The sequence below is a fragment of the Ranitomeya variabilis genome, chromosome 4 (assembly GCF_051348905.1).
Source record: "Ranitomeya variabilis isolate aRanVar5 chromosome 4, aRanVar5.hap1, whole genome shotgun sequence".
Taxonomy (NCBI): Eukaryota; Metazoa; Chordata; class Amphibia; order Anura; family Dendrobatidae; genus Ranitomeya; species Ranitomeya variabilis.
Genome location: NC_135235.1, coordinates 305,090,753 through 305,111,435, shown reverse-complemented (window position 1 = coordinate 305,111,435; position 20,683 = coordinate 305,090,753). Strand labels below are relative to the sequence as shown.

Here is a 20,683-nt window from a genome sequence, read left to right as displayed (position 1 = left end):
CCTGGTTAACCGTATTCCAGACTGAGGACCCTGAAGCCTTCAGTAAAGAGGTAAAGAGACTGCAATCTGGTGTCCTCGTTATTTGCTGCGACCGGCACTTCACTGCACCGCACCATAACATCATCACCATACCCACACCTTTTATTGGGCGCCCCTTAGCATGGTCACGGACTGGGTCCAGCCACCGTGACAACCCCAGAACAGAGACTCAGAGGCCCGGTACCGGGTACCCTCGACCCTGCGACAGTGGGGGCGCTGCAAACTTGGCGTCACGAACAGGATCTACTTAAGCCTGAAGAATCAGGTCATGTGTGCCTTGGAACTGTGATTTATTATACTTGGACTGTGACTTATTGCAAAGACTGTGTATTGCCATTTGACGCCAAAACCAGCCGCCATTACAGCGCTAGGGAGAGCGCGGGAGAGGAAGAAGGGCGTGGAGTAGGCGTGGACCAGCTGAAGAGCGCGAAAGACAATGGCCGCCCAGTCTAAATATTTCTGCACTGTGAGGACGTGTCCGTCAGCAGCCGAGATCCGCCTCCTGATTCTCAATGGTGGGCGGAGACAGAGAAAACGAAACCGCCCACGAAGGAGAGAGCGGGAAAAGGACCAGGAAGAAGAAGTCAGTGACATGGAGGACGCCCTGGCCAGCCGCCCAGAGCCGGAGCGTGGGGTCAGAGCCGAGGACTCCCCCAGCTACCTGGAGAGGCACCGCAGCCAGACCTCCACAGTTGACTCTGACCTCCTGCAGACCGGAGCGGACGAGCTGATCCACCAACTCCTGCAGACGCAGCTGAGCACTGAGGCCGGGTGGAAGAAGACCATCATCGGGAGCCTCGCCAGACGTCTGTCGGCAGCCTCGTCTGGTCCGGAGCAAGAAGGAAGTTACAGCGCTCCAAAGCCAGAAAGCCAGGCCCTGCCGGAAAGAGAGATGCTGCGAGCAGAGATGACAACGTCGCAGCACAAGGCCCCGCAACCAGCGTTCCAGACCCCAACGGAGGCAGAGCAGACCGGCACCGGAGGGACCGCATCTGAAGCAGGTATGAAGAACGACCCTGCCCCGCCAGCAGAGGACCTGCTGATAGGCCCCGTCGCGGCACCCCCTCTCCCTGGGACCTATAGACTCCGGCGCCTTACACCCTGGGATCGGGCCACGGGTATGGAGCACTTCTTAAAGGCCCCGATCTCGCCGATCACCTTGCCGAGCGAAGTCTATGCGGAGCTACGGCCGCCAGAGCGAGAGTAAACCTCGATGCCATGGATATGTAAATAGTTAACTGTTTATTTCCCTGCTTTTTGCTGCTTTAAACCCGACCAGGGTTAACTCTTAAAGGGATCCCTTTGTTGACCTGGGATCCCTATTGCCTTTTGTTTGTTTTCTACTTTTTGCCTCAGTTATCAAGAGACTGCCGAATCATGGACGGTGAATGATTCAAAAACTGATGTTGTAAATAGTTTGCACCTTCTTAAAGGTGCTCTCTACTGGTTTTATAAAAGAAAGGACTCTTTGCGAAGAAACTGTTCCTGGAAGCAGTACCGGAGTCCTTGCTGCATACGGACTTGCAGCTTGAGAAGTTGCACTACCTCATAGAGATTTGGTCCCCTCTTAAAGGGGATGTTCATCGATAGCACTTAAGGAATGATGATGCTTTAAAAGAAGAAGTACCGTATTTTCCGGCGTATAAGACGACTGGGCGTATAAGACGACCCCCCAACTTTACCAGTTAAAATATAAAATCTTCTTAAAAGTCGGGGGTCTTCTTATACACCCTATGTCATCTTATAGGGCCGGTGAATATGTGCCTTTTGGGGGGGGGGGGGGGAGTGATCCTGATGCCGAGGGGGCGTCTCACAGGAAAGTGAGTATCCCCCATTACCTTATCGTAGCGGTGCAGCGTGGGGGTCTCAGTGCTGGGAGTGGCGGCGGCGGCGGCTGCTGTACTCTGGTGCGGCGGCTGCTGTGCTCTGGTGCGGCGGCTCCTCTTCTGTGTGGGGCCTCTGTGCTGTGAGGTGGCGGTGGCGGCGGCATATCTTTATCCAGTTGGGGCTCCTCCGGCATCTCCTTAGCCCTGGAGGCCCCGCCGCAACTCCATCGGTGCAATGCAGCGGCCATTTTCCCGGAGGCAGCTCAATAGGTGCGATGCGGTGGCCTCCGGGAAAATGGCCGCTGCTCAGATTCAGATCTCGTCCCGAAATCTCGGGACACGAGATCTGAATCTGAGCAGCGGCCATTTTCCCGGAGGCCACCACATTGCACCGATGGAGTTGCGGCGGGGCCTCCAGGGCTAAGGAGATGCCGGAGGAGCCCCAACTGGATAAAGATATGCCGCCGCCACCGCCACCTCACAGCACAGAGGCCCCACACAGAAGAGGAGCCGCGGCACCAGAACACAGCAGCCGCCGCCGCTCCCAGCACTGACACCCCCACGCTGCACCGCTAGGATAAGGTAATGGGGATTACTCACTTTCCTGTGAGACGCCCCCTCGTCATCAGGATCACTCCCCCTCCCCACCCACCATATACACCGGCGTACACGACGATTCCCGGCGTATAAGACGACCCCCGACTTTTAAGAAGATTTTCGGGGGTTAAAAAGTCGTCTTATACGCCGGAAAATACGGTAATAATGCTGATATGTAAAAGTTAAATGTAACAAGCTAGTTAATTGTAAGAAATGTTTAATAATGTTGATAGAAGAATGAGGACAGAAAGTGAACCCGTATGGGGTTAGTCAGTGAGTTCTCCTAGGAGCCATACAGAGATGGCTCAGTAATCCTGAACTGAAAGATGGATGATATGTTCTATACTGTGTATAGCAGTAGAAAGACAGTAGGCCTGGGCAGAAAGGGGCGGTCCTGTAACAGAAAGGTGAGGCAGTAGGCCTGGAGCAGTTAGGACAGGCGGTCCTGCAGACGTAAAGAAGGAGAATGCATAAAAGTTGATTAGCCTTATAATGTGTTATAAGAAGGTCTTTAGTGGATTTAGCAAGTACGTCCTTAAAGGCAAAGTTAAATTATTGTTCAAAGAATTTGCACTTAGTAGAATACCCGGTTGGGTAAGAAAAGTTATTTATAGTATGTTATTTAAAGTATTTAACCATGTTTGTAATGTTCAAGTGTCCTCACCTCCCATAAAGGGAAGCTCTGTTAAAAAGTTTACTTGTACTTGCATTTTCAAAATTGTATGTCTTTTTGCTGACATGTATTGTTGTTTTCTTCCCAGTCCAGGAGTACTGGATTTAACCGGGGGACAGTGCAGCGCCCCAGAGTCCTGGTCGTTGCAGTACTGGAGCTCCGCCGCTAAGGGGGGCTATGGTACGTCTGATGGCACTGAAGGAGTTCATCTGACCAGGTATCACAGACACCAATACACTTCACAGTCTGGCCTCCAGGGGGAGCTAAGGGTTCTATTCATTAGGCCACTCCTCACAATCTGGTAAAACTGGGGGTTAGGCAGGAAGTTAGAGGAGAAAGCTGACTGGGTTGGAACCAGGCAACACCTTGTGGCAGAGGGTGTTGTAGGGGAAGATTCAGAGGGGTCCCTGTCAGGGGTGGGATCCTGACAGAGGCCTAGCAACCAGAAAGAACGTTACGGGACCGCGCCTGCACGATATAGCGGCGGTACCCTAAGAAAGGACAAGAAGCGAGGTTTATTGTGCTGAGTGAGAAACGAGATCAACGCAACAAGGAGAATACCAGTAGGAGTCGTGCTGTAAGACGAGGCAACATCCTACTGAGGCGCATAACCGGTGGCCGGAACGCCGAGGAAGTATAGAGCTCCAAGCCAAACTTCAAACCTACGGCAGGGCAGTCAGTTATAGGCGGGCTGTCTCACCCAATTGACCTAGGAAGACACAGGGGGGTAACAACAGGAGTGGGGCGACGCTAGAGTCCCGGAAGAGCTCCGAGTCTCCCCGTCATACGGGTGCGTCCTGACCATAAGATCTGGGGGACGTGGAAGAACATCAGAATCGAGTTTCGAGGGAACACGAGAAACAGACACAACAGTTGTGGGGTACTATCCCGTAAGCACAGCAGGGGAGGACCACAACACACAAGCGCTAGAAGGTAGGCACAGATTTCCACCTGCAAAGGGAACTCTGGAGGTGCCATCGGACCGGCCGGACTTGCGCAGCCTGGTTAACCGTATTCCAGACTGAGGACCCTGAAGCCTTCAGTAAAGAGGTAAAGAGACTGCATTCTGGTGTCCTCGTTATTTGCTGCGACCGGCACTTCACTGCACCGCACCATAACATCATCACCATACCCACACCTTTTATTGGGCGCCCCTCAGCAGGGTCACGGACCGGGTCCAGCCACCGTGACAACCCCAGAACAGAGAATCAGAGGCCCGGTACCGGGTACCCCTCGACCCTGCGACAGTGGGGGCGCTGCACAGTCACTGTGTACATATATCACATTACTTATCCTGTACTGATCCTGAGTTACATCCTGTATTATCCTCCAGAGCTGCACTCACTATTCTGCTGGTGCAGTCACTGTGTACATACATTACATTACTGATCCTGAGTTACATCCTGTATTATACTCCAGAGCTGCACTCACTATTCTGCTGGTGCAGTCACTGTGTACATACATCACATTACTGATCCTGTACTGATCCTGAGTTACATCCTGTATTATACCCCAGAGCTGCACTCACTATTCTGCTGGTGCAGTCACTGTGTACATACATCACATTACTGATCCTGTACTGATCCTGAGTTACATCCTGTATTATACTCCAGAGCTGCACTCACTATTCTGCTGGTGCAGTCACTGTGTACATACATTACATTACTGATCCTGAGTTACATCCTGTATTATACTCCGGAGCTGCACTCACTATTCTGCTGGTGCAGTCACTGTGTACATACATTACATTACTGATCCTGTACTGATCCTGAGTTACATCCTGTATTATACCCCGGAGCTGCACTCACTATTCTGCTGGTGCAGTCACTGTGTACATACATTTCTTATCCTGCACTGATAAAGTGTTATACTCTGTATTATACAGTGGGCCACACATGTTCTTGTACGTGCAGCCCACTGAGTTCATATTCTAAGGAAATAAAATTCAGCTTTGAGAACCATCATCACCAGAGTAAAATATTACCATTATAACTACCAGGGCTCATAAACTGAACATATCTGAAATTGAAATATGTTCTAATTGATGTTATGACTTTCTCATAGATCTGCTACGATTTACTTCTTCAGGAAGTTTCAGAAGTAGTCCTGAACAAAGTTCATTCCCCACCCGTTAACTGTGTGGAGATAGTCAGTGGACTTGATAAAAGTGAAAGAGATAAAAATAGAACTTATCATAGACAGAACATCGACATCAGCCTCTATAGTTTTAGCTATGGTAAGTAGTCTTAAAGGGCTTCTCCATAGAGAGATGTAACGTGAAGCTCTGTGGCCCTATTGTAATATCTGTAACTTGGTACGCTGCTTAATGATAACCTGTCTGCACGATTTTGTAAGGTAAAGACCAGGCTATAATGGTGGTGTAATACTGATTAAATTGATACCTTTGGAGAAGAAATCGGCTTTGTGGTTCTTCATTAATCATCACTTGACGTTTTCTCCTAATTATATTTCGGTGCACAGGGGCCAGACTGTGCACTGGGACTTCTCCTCCCTGTCTGTGATTCCCCGGCCCTTCTGCCTGACTTTGATTGACAGGTCCCTACTGGAATTTCAAACAGACAAGGCCGGTCATTCAAAGACCGGAGGCAGGCGGAGAGGACAGGGAATCACAGACAGGGAGGAGAAGTCCCAGTGCACAGTCCGGCCCCTGTGCACCGGAAATCTAATTAGCAGAAAACTTCAAATCGTGATTGAAAAAGAACCACAAAGCCAATTTTTTCACCAAAGGTATCAATGTAATCGGTATTTCAGCACCAATACAGCCATGCCTTTACTTTACAAAATGGTGCTGACAGGTTCTCTTTAACATGTGCCAATTAAAATGTTGGTGTCTTCTTCTGTGATAGAGAGACCTTCTACTCTTTGGTAGAACGTCTTGAGACATGTCTATTTTTCAAAAGATGTCAAAAGTAATGGCATCCAAGCTCCAATCAGGACAGTCTTCTATACTTTTCACAGTTAAATATATCAATATAATATTTTTAATAACTTGACTGAAGAGTACACTTGTGACCTATATCTGGAATGGTGGAAACAGAACATGGAACAGGTTCAAGGTTGAGCGCAGTGAGAGATGTGTTCCTCCTCCAACATGAGGTCTTCTGATCCTGTAGTGTAGTTTGGGGGGTGGCTCCTCATACCTCAGGCACTGGTTATCAGGGCAGGGTTCCAAAAAAAAACCCTGGCAAGGCAAAAACCTATTTTTTTCCCTGGTTAAGCGAAGCCTACCTGTTACTGATTCAGCCTATTTATAAAACAAAAGGAAATTATGGCATAATTCCAAGGGAGATTCAGTTTGTTGGAAAATTTCCATATGCAATACTGATTATCTCGGAGTACTTCCTCATACATAGTCCAATGCTCAGCCTGATCATCATCAGCCTGACTTAAAGAGACAGTAAACCAAGAAATATAAAATGAGAAAAAGAACACAAAATAAATATTTAGCTTTTATCCAAGATGCACAATCCTCAAAAAATATATACTTTTAGAAATCTGAAAAATCCCTCCGATACCCTCCACCATAAAGGAGCCAAAGAAAGGGGGTGGTGTTTGGCCTGCTTGGTCTCCATTAGGGTAGAGTCACATGGCCATAGATTCTCTAATCCAAGAAAATCAGTCTGATTATGCAAATGACACTCTGATTAGAGTTTGATCAGAGTGTCAGAATAGTGTGATCCTATTCTAATGGAGAAAAAAAATTTAATCATTAAAGAAGATTGTTATTGCGTACTTTGGTACACTGGACACCTGTAGAAATTGTGTAGATAAAAAGTATAAAAAATATGCAGCATTTATGCTAGTTATGAACAACGGCCTTACTGTTACATTTTTTATCACATTTGTATGGGTTTAATTGAGAGAAAAATCAATCACACCATTTTTTTACGCTATTTACTGATCACTGTAAATAATCTGATCGTTGTATTATATGGGTTGTTACGATTATAAGGATATCAAATATGTGTAATATTTGTGAGGTTTATTTTTTAAGTGCATTAAAAATGTTATTATTGTAATTTGTTTTTCATACATTTTTTATGAGTTTTATAAGAACAAAAAAAATCTCACTTTCATTTTTCCCCCAGAATACAGATATCTAGAAATGCACTGATATATAGAAATGTATCTCTATGTACAAGAACAATTTGTCAGTGAGGAAGCAGAATACTCTCCACATTCTAGCACAGAAAATTCTCTTATATTCAACAGTGAAACCTGTGGCTCATTTTTTCTTTGCTGCTGCCTTTAATGCTATAGGTTGGGAGTTCGACTCCTAGAGGATGGCCGTCCCCTCCACCCGAGGAGAAGGAACTACTAAGCAATGAACAATCGCAGTAAAGGCTGCAAGAGAGGAGACATCGCAGACACAGAGTGAGTGAAAGTCAGGACATAGCCCTGACCTCCAAGGACCATGTGACAGTTCTTCTAAATTGCGACTGTCTCACTGGATCTGGGACTGCTGGAGTTATGCATTATAATCATCACCCCGGATGATCATGTAGGTTTACATGAAAGGAACTGATACAAACAAACCAAAAAGGTCACTTAGTACTGTATTAAGACACTCTAACAATTAACATAGCACCATCTGCTGTCTGCTGAACACAGTCTCTATGCAGTATAAGCCTGTAGCTGTTGTATGCTCCAACAAGACGGGCTGAGATATCATGTGCTGCCCTCTGTCTTAGATCTCGTCACCCAAGTCAAGACAATATGACCCTTTGGCATCTCCATACTTAGGACCATGCACCCGGACAAATATTGTTAGCCCCCTTTAGTTGTGCCCCTGATACTGAATATCCCTTATACAGCACTGCAAAATATGCTGGTAAATTAAGAGGCAATTGATCTCTACATCATATACATCATGTATCAGTGTGGTTCTTCTTTTTCATACTCTTCATTTAACTTTTGAACTGGAAATTAATCTTCGGCCATCTCTCCCTGGGGTTAAATAGCCACGGCTTCACATTACAGAGACACCAGACACTTGTGTATTTATTTTCGACAGCGTTATCTATAGCCTCCGAAGCAATGGGGAATGATGCAGCCAGCACCGAGCTGCCCGCAAGAGAAACTCGGCAAGAAAAGGGCATCAAAAGGCAACTATTACCCTGGAGCCCAGCATACGTCTTCCATATTACACAAATAAGACCAGACTCCTATTAGCACTTGGAGCACTAAACCTCTATTCTATCCAAGACCCAGGTCCGTCCTTCATTATTCCTATGTACAATAAAGTGCTTTGCTGTGCAAGAGACTGCACTTAATAATTTATCCCAGCTTCTACGGCTCACATTTCCTAGTGCAGACACATAGGTTCATCTAATAATACACAAGTATTGCTAATACAGTAGACTCATCAGACTGTAACCTATCGTCAATTTCTCATTTTTGTTTTATTGCTTTTGGAATGTGAAAATTTTAAAAATGGTAAAAAAAAACAAAATATTGGTATATTAACCAATTCCTTGGGCTATACCAATTAAGCAGATGATGTAGTCAGCCATCATCTTTTCAGCCCATGGAGTTTCTATGAGGTCCCTCTGCCAAGAAAACATAAAAGGATCATTGTCTGCATTGTTGGGCTGTTTACTCACTAGCTTTCAAAATGAAAGGACACGTTGGGTGCCATTTATCTCGGCAAGAAAGGTTTTGTTTGATGGAGACAAAACATGGGTAAAATAATTAAAGGACTGGGCTGAATTTTAAACTTTCCTTACAATGCTGCCATATTGTATATACCTTTAAAATAGATTTCCCAGGAAGTCTACCTGAAGCAGGTGTAATGTAGGTAGCTCTGAACCATATGTATCTAGCTGATGATATAAAAGTTTCCACTTTTGGATTAAAATTCTGTGCATTGTTAACTATGTTTAGTGATGTACGGTGCCTTGAAAAAGTATTCTTGCCAAGTGAACCTTTCCACATTTTTTCACGTTACACCCACAAATTGAAATGTATATTATTGGGATTTAATGTGATATACCAACACAAAGTATCAAGTATTTGTGAAGTGTAAAAAAAAATATTCTAAATATTTTAAAAATATAAATCTGAAAATCGCTGTGTATTTGTATTCAGCCCTCTGTAGTCTGATACCCCTAAAGAAAATCCTGAGTGGCAAATTGCCTACAGAAGTCACTTAATTAGTAAATTGAGTCCACCTGTGTGTAATTCATTCTCTGTATAACTATAGCAGTTCTGTGAAGGCCTCATATGTGTATTGAGAACATTAGTGATCAAACAGCATCATGAAAACCAAGGAACACACCAGACAAGTCAGGGATAACGTTGTGGAGAACAGTTATGCAGGGTTAGGTTATTAATAAAATTATCCCAAGCTCACAAAGCACGGTGCAATCCATCATCCAAAAATGGAATCAGCATGGCACAAATGAAAACCTACCAAGACATGGCAATCCACATAACCTGACATCCCAAGCAAGGCGAGCACTAATTAGAGAAGCAGCCAAGAGGTTCATGGCAACTCTGGAGGAGCTGCAGAGATCCACAGCTCAAGTGGGAGAATCTGTCCACAGGACAACTATTAAGGCAGAGACAGACGGACGTATTTCTCGTGTGAGAATCGCATCCTGAACCTCGTACTGGTTGTTGGCTCTCCTGACCTGAGCTTGAGAGCAGCATAGTAACCCATCACGCTGTCTTGATCAGGTCAGGAGAGGTGCCAGGCCAGTGCATGCAGTGCGATGCGATCCTCGCACAAGTTATAAGGCAGTCTGACTCCGCCCTAAGTCGCATAATCCACAATGTGGCCTTTATGGAAGATTGGCAAGAAGAAAGCCATTTTTGAAAGCAAGCCATAAGACATCCTGTTTGCAATTTGCAAAAAGCAGTAGGGGACACGGCTAACATGTTGAGGAAAGTGATCTGGTCAGATGAGACCAAAGTAGAACTTTGTGGGCTGAATGCAAAACACTACTGTATGTGTGGCAGAAAACTAACACTGCACATCAACCCGAAAACACCATCCCCACATGGTGGTGACAGCATCATGCTATGTGGGGGCTTTTCTTCAGCATGGAAAGAAAAGCTAGTCAGAGTTGATGGGAGCACAGATGGAGATAAATACAAGGAAATCCTGGAGGAAAACCTGTCAGAGCCTGTAAAATACTTGAGTTTGGGGAGTAGGTTCATATGCCAGCAGGACGACGACCCTAAATATACTGTCAGAGCTACAATGGAAGGTTTAGATCAAAGCATATTCATGTGTGTAAATGGCCCAGTCACAGTCCAGACCTAAATCCCATTGAGAAAATTGCTGTTCACAGACGTCTTCATTAGTGATGAACGAATATACTCGTTACTCGAGATTTCTCGAGCATGCTCAGAGGTCCTTCAAGTATTTTTTTGTACTCTGAGATTTAGTTTTTCTTGCCGCAGCTGAATGATTTACATCTGTTAGCCAGCTTAAGTACATATGGGTATTCCCTACCAACTAGGCAACCCCCACATGTACTTATGCTGGCTAACAGATGTAAATCATTCAGCTGCGGCAAGAAAAACTAAATCTCCAAGCACTAAAAAATACTCGGAGGACAGCCGAGCATGCTTGAGAAATCTCGAGTAACGAGTATATTCGCTCATCACTAGTCTCCATCCAATCTCACTGAGCGAGAGTAAGTCTGCAATGAAGAATGGCCAAAAAATTCTTCAACCTCTAGATGTGCAAAGCTGGTAGAGACCGACCCCAAAAGACTTCCAGCAATAATTGCAGCGAAAGGTGGTCCTACAAGTATTATTAACTTTTATTGCTTTGGCTGTGCTTTTTATTCTACTGTGTAGTGTAGGGACTCGTAAGACAGTGAGGAGCTTTGCCGTGGGTTGCGAGGTTGCGTATTTTTTCCAAAATATTAACTAATACCTCCTATATATTATTATATATTTCTTTGCACATTTTAAGTTTAGAGGGTGCAGCCAGGCTAATCAACAGTGACCTTGTAAACTAGGGGCTTGCACCTCTGTGATGTACTGGTAGAGTGCCGGACAGCTAGCCTAAAGGTACCTTCACAACGAAACGACTTTGTAACGATATCGCTAGCGATCCGTGACGTTGCAGCGTCCTGGCTAGCGATATCGTTTAGTTTGACACGCAGCAGCGATCAGGATCCTGCTGTGATGTCGCTGGTCGCTGAATAAAGTTCAGAACTTTATTTGGTCGTCCGATCGCCGTGTATCGTTGTGTTTGACAGCAAAAGCAACGATACCAGCGATATTTTACACTGGTAACCAGGGTAAACATCGGGTTACTAAGCGCAGGGCCGCGCTTAGTAACCCGATGTTTACCCTGGTTACCAGTGTAAAATGTAAAAAAAACAAACAGTACATACTTACATTCGCATCCCCCGCCGTCTGCTTCCCACACTGACTGAGCGCCGCAAAGTGAAAGTGAAAGCACAGCACAGCGGTGACGTCACCGCTGTGCCCTGCTACTGCCGGCACTCAGTCAGTCAGTCAGTGCAGGAAGCGGACGCCGGGGGACGCGAATGTAAGTATGTACTGTTTGTTTTTTTTACATTTTACGCTGGTAACCAGGGTAAACATCGGGTTACTAAGCGCGGCCCTGCGCTTAGCAACCCAATGTTTACCCTGGTTACCCGGGGACCTCGGCATCGTTGGTCGCTGGAGAGCGGTCTGTGTGACAGCTCTCCAGCGATCAAACAGCGACGCTGCAGCGATCGGCATCGTTGTCGCTATATTAAGGGCGTGTAATAGGCTGTTAGCTGGGCACTGTGCTATACATGTGTGAATTGCACCCGAATGCAGGCTTCATCTATGTGCAATTCTAATACTAGGCAATGACTCCCTCCATGGATTAGTAGTTTGAGAGTGGTTGTTTCATTAGTATTTTGCACCTGAGCTACCTCGTTTAGGAAAGGGGTCTGCTGCATTTAGTAAAGGGGTCTGCTGCATTTTTCTTTGTCACCTTGGCTTGCCTTTTTGCTATGTTTATAATGCTACAAAGTATTGACTCAGGGGGCTGAATACAAATGCTTATTTTCATATTTATATATTTAAAATAATTTGAAAACCATGCATAAATTCCTTTACACTTAGCAAATATTTGATACTTGCACATAAAATCCCAGTAAAATACATTTAAGTTTGTGGGTGTAACCAGCGTCGGACTGGGGTGTCTGGGGCCCACCAGAGGAACGGACTCTAGGGGCCCACCCTACAGCTATATGCAAATATCTGTCATTATAGTGGAGCACCGGCTGTAAAACACCGGCGGCTGCTGCACATCTACCGTGTGCCCCAATAACTGGGATGTATAATTACGGTAGTTTACATTAATGGGGTTCTTGGTTAAAACAAGTTATCACTGATCCATGGGTTCCACAGGATTGGTGATCGCTTAGCTCCGACCATTAGAAACTGGGGAAGTTTTATCCCTGACAGGACACTTTTATCACTATTTTAAAATGCAGCGGCAGGTGGGATTTCTGACCGCAGCTCCATTCATTCTCTTTGGGGCTTCCAGAAAAAAACAAGTGCAGCCACTGAGGGAATGAATGGATCAGTGATCTAATCGGACATGCCACTCCAGTCTAATGGGGATAAAAAGTTCCACATTTTGCTGAGTGGGTCCAAGCAGTCAGACCCCCACCAATCAATACGTTATCACTTATCCTGTGGAGAGGTGATTACTTTTTTCCACAGGAAACCCCTGTAAGTGCATCTCCGCCGCTGTGTACAAAGCATTAAAACTCTAATGGAAATAAAGAATATTCTCCTAATTAATATCAGAGAGAACAAATGACCGCCATACACAACACAATCCACTATACCAAGACCAATATTACCACATACAGGAAGAAATACCACCACACCATGACCAGACCACATAGTGACCGAATAATACTACATACAAGGGACAAATACCACCGCACCATGTCAAGACCACATATTACCACCACTTGGTGACCAAATAGCACATACAAGGGACAAATACCACAACACCATTTCCAGACCACATATTACCACCACATAGTGACTGAATACTACAATACTGATCAGAAATAAAAAAAAACAAAACACAAAACTATCACCATAAGGCTGCCGTCACACTAGCAGTATTTGGTCAGTATTTTACATCAGTATTTGTAAGCCAAAACCAGGAGTGGAACAATTAGAGGAAAAGTATAATAGAAACATATGCACCACTTCTGCATTTATCACCCACTCCTGGTTTTGGCTCACAAATACTGATGTAAATTACAGACCAAATACTGAATGTGTGACGGCAGCCTAAGTGACATTATACACAGGAGATCTGTACTTAGTATGCAGTGTCTGTGTAGAGGTAATACAGAGATCACTGGTGACATTATACACAGGAGCTCTGTATATAATGTATAGGTAATACAGTGATCACTGGTGACATTGTACACAGGACCTCTGTATATAGTATACAGTGTATAGTGTCAGTATATAGGTAACACTGACTCACCAGTGACGTCTCTAGGTGAAGTCCTTCATCTTTCATCCAGCACAGACCGCCATCACTTCATCCAGTCAGGACTCGTCTCTGCAGGAAATAACACAGTTATCTCGAGCTCCGCTTGCAGAACACATTACTTAATTTTTCACAACTTCTACATTACACCACATGAAGAAAAAAAGGCGATATAGTGTCACTCTAAACAGTAACAGGACCACCCCCCCCATTTAAAACAGTATACTCAAAAAATAAAATAAATACATCACTGCAGTAATAATATCCCTTAATTAGCTCCTGTGGTAATAATATTCCCCACCCTGGCCCCATTTATCTCATTCCTGGCTCCAGCCATATGTTCTCGCATCCTGCCCTCATGAGTATCGATTCTACCCCATATGATCTCCCCATCCTGCCCCATCTGTCTCCATCGTATCCATCCTGCTCCATGATCCAATCCTGCCCATGTCTTTCATTCTGCCCCGTGTCTCCAATCGTGCCCCTTATCTACATTCTGCCCATGCCTCCAGTCCTGCCCCCAGGTTGTCCAGCAATCTGCCCCAGTGTGTCCAGCATATTACCCCAGTGTGTCCAGCATATTACCCCCAGTGTGTCCAGCAACCTGCCCCAGTATGTCCAGCATATTGCCCCAGTGTCCAGCAATCTGCCCCAGTGTGTCCAGCATTGCCCCCAGACAGTGTTTCCAGCAATCTGCCCCAGTATGTCCGGCAATCTGCCCCAGTGTGTCCAGCATATTACCCCCAGTGTGTCCAGCAATCTGTCCCAGTATGTCCAGCATTGTCCCCAGACAGTGTGTCCAGGAATCTGCCCCAGTATGTCCGGCAATCTGCCCCAGTGTGTCCAGCAATCTGCTGCAGTGTGTCCAGCAATCTGCCCCAGTGTGTCCAGCAATCTGCCCCAGTATGTCAAGCATATTGCCCCAGAGTGTCCAGTATTGCCCCCGGACAGTGTGTCCAGCAATCTGACCCAGTGTGTCCAGCATATTACCCCCAGCGTGTCCAGCAATCTGCCCCAGTGTGTCCAGCATATTACCCCCAGTGTGTCCAGCAATCTGCCCCAGTATGTCCAGCATTGCCCCCGGACAGTGTGTCCAGGAATCTGCCCCAGTATGTCCGGCAATCTGCCCCAGTGTGTCCAGCAATCTGCCCTAGTGTGTCCAGCAATCTGCCCCAGTATGTCAAGCATATTGCCCCAGTGTGTCCAGTATTGCCCCCGGACACTGTGTCCAGCAATCTGCCCCAGTGTGTCCGGCAATCTGCCCCAGTGTGTCCAGCATATTACCCCCAGTGTGTCCAGCAATCTGCCCCAGTGTGTCAAGCATATTACCCCCAGGTTGTCCAACAATCTGCCCCAGTATGTCCAGCACTGCCCCCAGTGTGTCCAGCACTGCCCCCAGTGTGTCCAGCAATCTGCCCCAGTGTCCAGCACTGCCCCCAGTGTGTCCAGCAATATACCCCAGTGTCCAGCACTGCCCCCAGTGTGTCCAGCAATCTGCCCCAGTGTCCAGCACTGCCCCCAGTGTGTCCGGCAATCTTCCCCAGTGTGTCCAGCATATTACCACCAGTGTGTCCAGCAATCTGCCCCAGTGTGTCCAGCATATTACCCCCAGGTTGTCCAATAATCTGCCCCAGTATGTCCAGCACTGCCCCCAGTGTGTCCAGCAATCTACCCCAGTGTCCAGCACTGCCCCCAGTGTGTCCAGCAATCTGCCCCAGTGTCCAGCACTGCCCCCAGTGTGTCCAGCAATCTGCCCCAGTGTCCAGCACTGCCCCCAGTGTGTCCAGCAATCTGCCCCAGTGTCCAGCAATCTGCCCCAGTGTGTCCAGTATTGCCCCAGTGTGTCCAGTAATCTGCCCCATCCAGTAATCTGCCCCAGTGTGTCCTCCAGCATTGCCCCAGTGTGTCCAGCAATCTGCCCCAGTATGTCCAGCACTGTCCCCAGTGTGTCCAGCAATCTGCCCCATACTATTACCCCCCCCCAGTGCGCCAGCTTATGTCCTCCTTCATCCCCCAGTACCCCCGTCCCTCATACTCACCTGTCCCACACACTGCACGGCCGTGCCGACATCCCTCGCGCTCTCGCTCTGTCCCGACTCCCGGCGGCGGCGCAGCATCTTCTTCCTGCTTGTGCGGTCATGTGATACTGCTGATTAAAGTCATGAATATGCACATATTCATGACCTTAATGAGCAGTACCACGTGACCGCACAAGCAGGAAGAAGATGCAGTGCAGACGCCGAGACCATCGCTGGAGCAGGGTGAGTATCATCTTCAAGGATGGTGGGTGGGGGGCGGCCGGGGGAGCCCCTGGAGCAGTGGGGGCCCTGCCAGCAGGTGTCAGTGCCTGGGCCCACCGGAGGATCCTCCGGTTCTCCGGTGGGCCAGTCCGAGCCTGGGTGTAACGTGAAAAAAATGTGGAAAAGTTCACGGGGTATGGATACTTTTTCAATGCGTTGTACCTATTTGGACAGGGGTAAGCAGAGTAGTCATCTGCTTTTAAGAAGGGGTGGAATTTTGGAATTTACAAAAGCATAAAACACTGTACAGTCAATTGGAAGTTCTGTGAACGTATAAGAAAATTTAAGTTGGCCTATAACTTTTCTGCCCCCTATGATCATGGCTTATGACAGTGCCAGCGACAGTGCCAGGTATTGATGCAAGAGACTCGTGCGAGTTTCTTGCATCACACTCGCAAGTGTGACCCTGGCCTAATTGGAGTAACGATTTAGGAATTATATTTGTTTAAAGGGAACCTATCACCCCGTTTTTTAAAGATTAGATAAAAATAGTGTGAAATAGGGGCAGAGCTGGGCTTTACATTAGTGCCTTTTTGGTGCCTTTACACCCCCGTTAGGCTGCCGAAATACCTTTGTGAAGTGGCCGTTTTGTCCTGTCACTCAAGTTGGTCAGGTTGGATGGGCGTGGTCACAGCGCTGTTTCTCCCCCAGATCAGGCTCATCATTACGTTGGTGGCGTAGTGGTGTGCGCATGTCCAAAGAGAAGATCCACTGCCCAGGAGATTCAAAACAGCGCGGTCTACGCTATTCGCCGTTTACCGGTGGGCGCGGCCATCTTTCCTGTGGCCGCGCGTGCGCAGATGGAGCGCTCTGCTGCCTGGGGCTTCAGGAAAATGGCCGCGGGATTCCGCGCGTGCGCAGATGGAGATCGCGGCGGCCATTTTCCTGAAGCCCCGGGCAGCAGAGCGCTCCATCTGCGCACGCGCAGCCACAGGAAAGATGGCCGCGCCCACCGGTAAACGGCGAATAGCGAAGACCGCGCTGTTTTGAATCTCCTGGGCAGTGGATCTTCTCTTTGGACATGCGCACACCACTACGCCACCAACGTAATGATGAGCCTGATCTGGGGGAGAAACAGCGCTGTGACCACGCCCATCCGACCTGACCAACTTGAGTGACAGGACAAAACGGCCACTTCACAAAGGTATTTCGGCAGCCTAACGGGGGTGTAAAGGCACCAAAAAGGCACTAATGTAAAGCCCAGCTCTGCCCCTATTTCACACTATTTTTATCTAATTTTTAAAAAACGGGGTGATAGGTTCCCTTTAATATGTAACTGCCTCTTTTTGAAGGGATCAAAGGTAATTGCACAATTATCTCAAAAGGTCTAATGGGCTTCATGGGCTACTCCCTCGTTAATCCATCATAAATTAAGAAGGTAAAAGGTCTGGGGCGAATTCCCGGAGTGGCATTTGCAAACTGTTGCTGTGAACCCACAACCTGGTCAAAGGAGCTCAAAATAGAAGTGAAATGGACCATCATTAGGCTGAAAAAAAAGGAAATTTATTAGAGAGATAGCAGAAATGTTAGGAGTAAAAAAGAGCGCACTGGTAAGCTTGGGAACCTAAAAAGCCTGGACATGCACGGAAGACAACAGCGGTGGATGATTGGAGAATCCTTTCCACAGTGAGGAAAAACCCCTTCACAATATTCACCCAAGTGAAGAACACTCTCTAGGAAGTAGGTGTTTCAGTATCTATGTCTGCCATAATGAAAATACTTCATGAGACGAAATACAGAGGGTTCACCACAAGTGTAAACCATTAATCAGCCTTAAAAATAGAAAGACCAGATAAGACTTTGCCAAATAAACAACAATAGGAGTCATCCCAGTTCTGGAAAAGCATTTCTTGTGTAGGGGGGAGTCTGGGATGAAGAAGATGTCGTGGCAACAAAGGGGTTGTTGGGAAGTTTTATGTATTTATGTTTTAAGTTTGATAAAAAGTAATATTATATATTTTTTTTCCTATGTGTGTTCGGTTCTCCTACAGGCTATGCCTAAGGCCGTACCTGGGAATGCGGGAGGTATATTGACTAGGGGTACCATAATGTAGATAGGGATACAGTTCGCACTACACTAGGGATTAGATAACTCATAGAGTTGGGATTAGCCCACAGTTTGGGAGGGGTTAGATCAGGTTTATAGAAAATGTTTTCCGGGTTGCAGTCAGTCATAGATAGAGTTCAGTTAGAGTCAAGGACTCAATCACGTGCAAGTTCTGGGTGGTGTAGACAGCAAGTGTAAACATAGCAGAGTTAGCAGGTTCTAGTTCAGCTAAGCGGCAGCAGAAGACAACAGGCCTGGTCAGTATAAGTTTCCTAGAAGAATGAGGGTACAGCTTGGGTCATGTCTGGACGCCGGAACAGTGTTGGCCCTAAGGTCCGGAAAAAGTTTAGAGAGTCATGCCTCTGTGTCCCTGATGAAGAAGATGTCAGCCGAGTTGAGGAGTGAGGTGAAGATGGTGGGTCTAAGGACAGGACAGGGACAAGGACTGATGGATCGCAAAACCAAGGGAACATCACTAAAAGGAGTCTTTGTCTTAATCTGTATGTTGCAGCCATGTGTAAATTACGGTAATTGCACAGTAAAGTCAGACCTGTTAATCTGGACCCAAGGTCTCCTGTCTTGTTTGTAGATGGTAACGGTCCCATGGACGGGCAGATAACAGGACTCTTGAAGCAAAAGTGAGTAAGGAACATACTCCACCACACCACACACTCCACCTAGACATCCGTGCAGAAAATGGGGTTGCAGGGCAACCAGAACTCAATTCCGGCCCACAGCAAACAACATGGTCTCGCTTCACTTGGACAGAAGAAACTTCCAATGACACTGGGTCACCGATGTTGATGATGCGATTGAAGACGGAAGCAGCTGGATGAATTCTGAAGAGTACAGGGCTATACTTTCTGCTCAGATTCAACAAAAACGCACCAAGGTTGATTGGATGATGCTATACAGTACAGATGGACAATGACCCAAAACATACTGAGAAAACAACCGACAAGTTTATTAAGGCAAAGGAGTGGTATATTCTTCAATAGCTGAGTCAATCACCAGATCTCAATCCATTCGAGCAGCATTTCACATGCTTAAGACACTGGACAAATCTATCTGGACCTAACTGTGATATATAGTATTCCATCCAGCTCTACTGTGTACAATGGATGGACAGAGAAAAGGAACATGACTTTATACTTAAACTAGAAATAGGCCCGATGCTATCGCATCGGGGGTGTGGTGAAATTCGCAGGCGCAGTAACAGCAGCGCCGTTACAACGCATGTGCGGGTAGAGTGCGCAGCTGTGGCTGTTACTGCGCCACGAACTGCGCCTGTGCAAGTGACACTGCCGCGGGGCCTTATGGGATTCGGGGACAGCGGCCGGAAGTCCCAACTGGCGATTATATATATTTCCTGTATATACAAGACACAAGCTTAGAATGGACTTCCCCTTTAAAAACTACTCAATTATCCGTGGACTCTACTCATAGCTGAGAAGTCAGCTCCTTTCTACCATCATCTTCTGGGATTGTCTGGAAAATGTTTTGGATATTTATTAGACTTAACTCTTTAAGTCTTAAAGCAAAACATTTCCACCTGCGCATTTTAGTACATAGAGCCCAAGACGCGCGTTACTGAATTTCGGCCAACTTTCAAAAATGTGTGAATTTCCCTAGAATTCCCCGAGAATTTTAAGTTCAGATATTACCTCTTCATTTAGGACCTCACTCTCGACATGTCGGAGGTTGTTCTTCGCCTGTACGTAGATCTCCGATGTGTGCTGACCCTCAGGAGGGTTTGGTGCAGGATAGCATGGGGGAGGCGGTAGAGAAGCATCAGGAGCAGGCGGTGGAGGCGGTGGAAAGGCAGGAGGAGGTGGCGGAGGGTTGGTGGTTGCATCTATTTTCTTACTGCCACTAGGATCTACTTCAGGATTTAGCATGTCCATGTAGGTCTGCATATCTGTGATGGCAGTTTCAGGGGGCCCTGAAACAAAATACAAAAAAAATCATATTTTTAAAGTGATATATGAGTAAGACCCTCAAGAAATTAAAGGGAATCTGGTTTTTGCCACCTAATCTGAGAGCATCACAATGTAGAGACCGAGCACCCAACTACAGCAATGTGTCACTCACTGGGCTGCTTGCCGTAGTTTTGATGTAATCACTGTTTTTTTCAGCAGGAGATTATCACTAGAGGACTAGTAAACCTGCTATCATGTAGTCCAACCAAGCCCCCACCACTGATTGGCAGCTTTCTGCTTATGCACAGTGTACACAGAAAGCAGCCAATCAGTGGTGTAGGCGGGGTTATACAGAGCTCAGTATTTAGAAAACTGATAGATCTGGAGCAGAGAAAACATTGATTTTATCAAAACTGCAACAAGCAGCCCAGTAAGTGACACATCACTGAAATTAAGGTCTATGTCTCTATATTATGCTGCCCCTAGATTACATAGAAAAAACCTGCTGAGATTTCTTTTAAAGGGAAGCTGTCAGTTCCCCAAGAACCCTAAACTGCCCCCAAAATTATTTAGAGCCATAATCCAAAAATATAATTGTGTCGTTGTTCGTTGATATACTACACAATTATTTATCTGTCTGCAAAAACTGCATCTTCACTCCTCCCTGGACAGACAAAGTGAAACAGGATGCAGTCACCTGACCTAATACCTCCTTAGGAAGGTGCATGAAGCCAGGGAGCAATCACTGCATCTGTGCAGGGAGGAGTGAAATTGCGTG

General features: G+C 46.5%; 1 protein-coding gene across 1 annotated transcript in view; it reads right to left on the bottom strand.

The window, feature by feature from the left end:
• Positions 1-20,683, bottom strand: part of ESPN (espin) — a 283,637-nt gene that overhangs the window by 98,013 nt on the left and 164,941 nt on the right. The window contains exon 7 of the mRNA XM_077250372.1: positions 19,651-19,928. Coding sequence (XP_077106487.1) covers positions 19,651-19,928 — 278 coding nt within the window. The remainder of the gene's footprint in view (positions 1-19,650; positions 19,929-20,683) is intronic.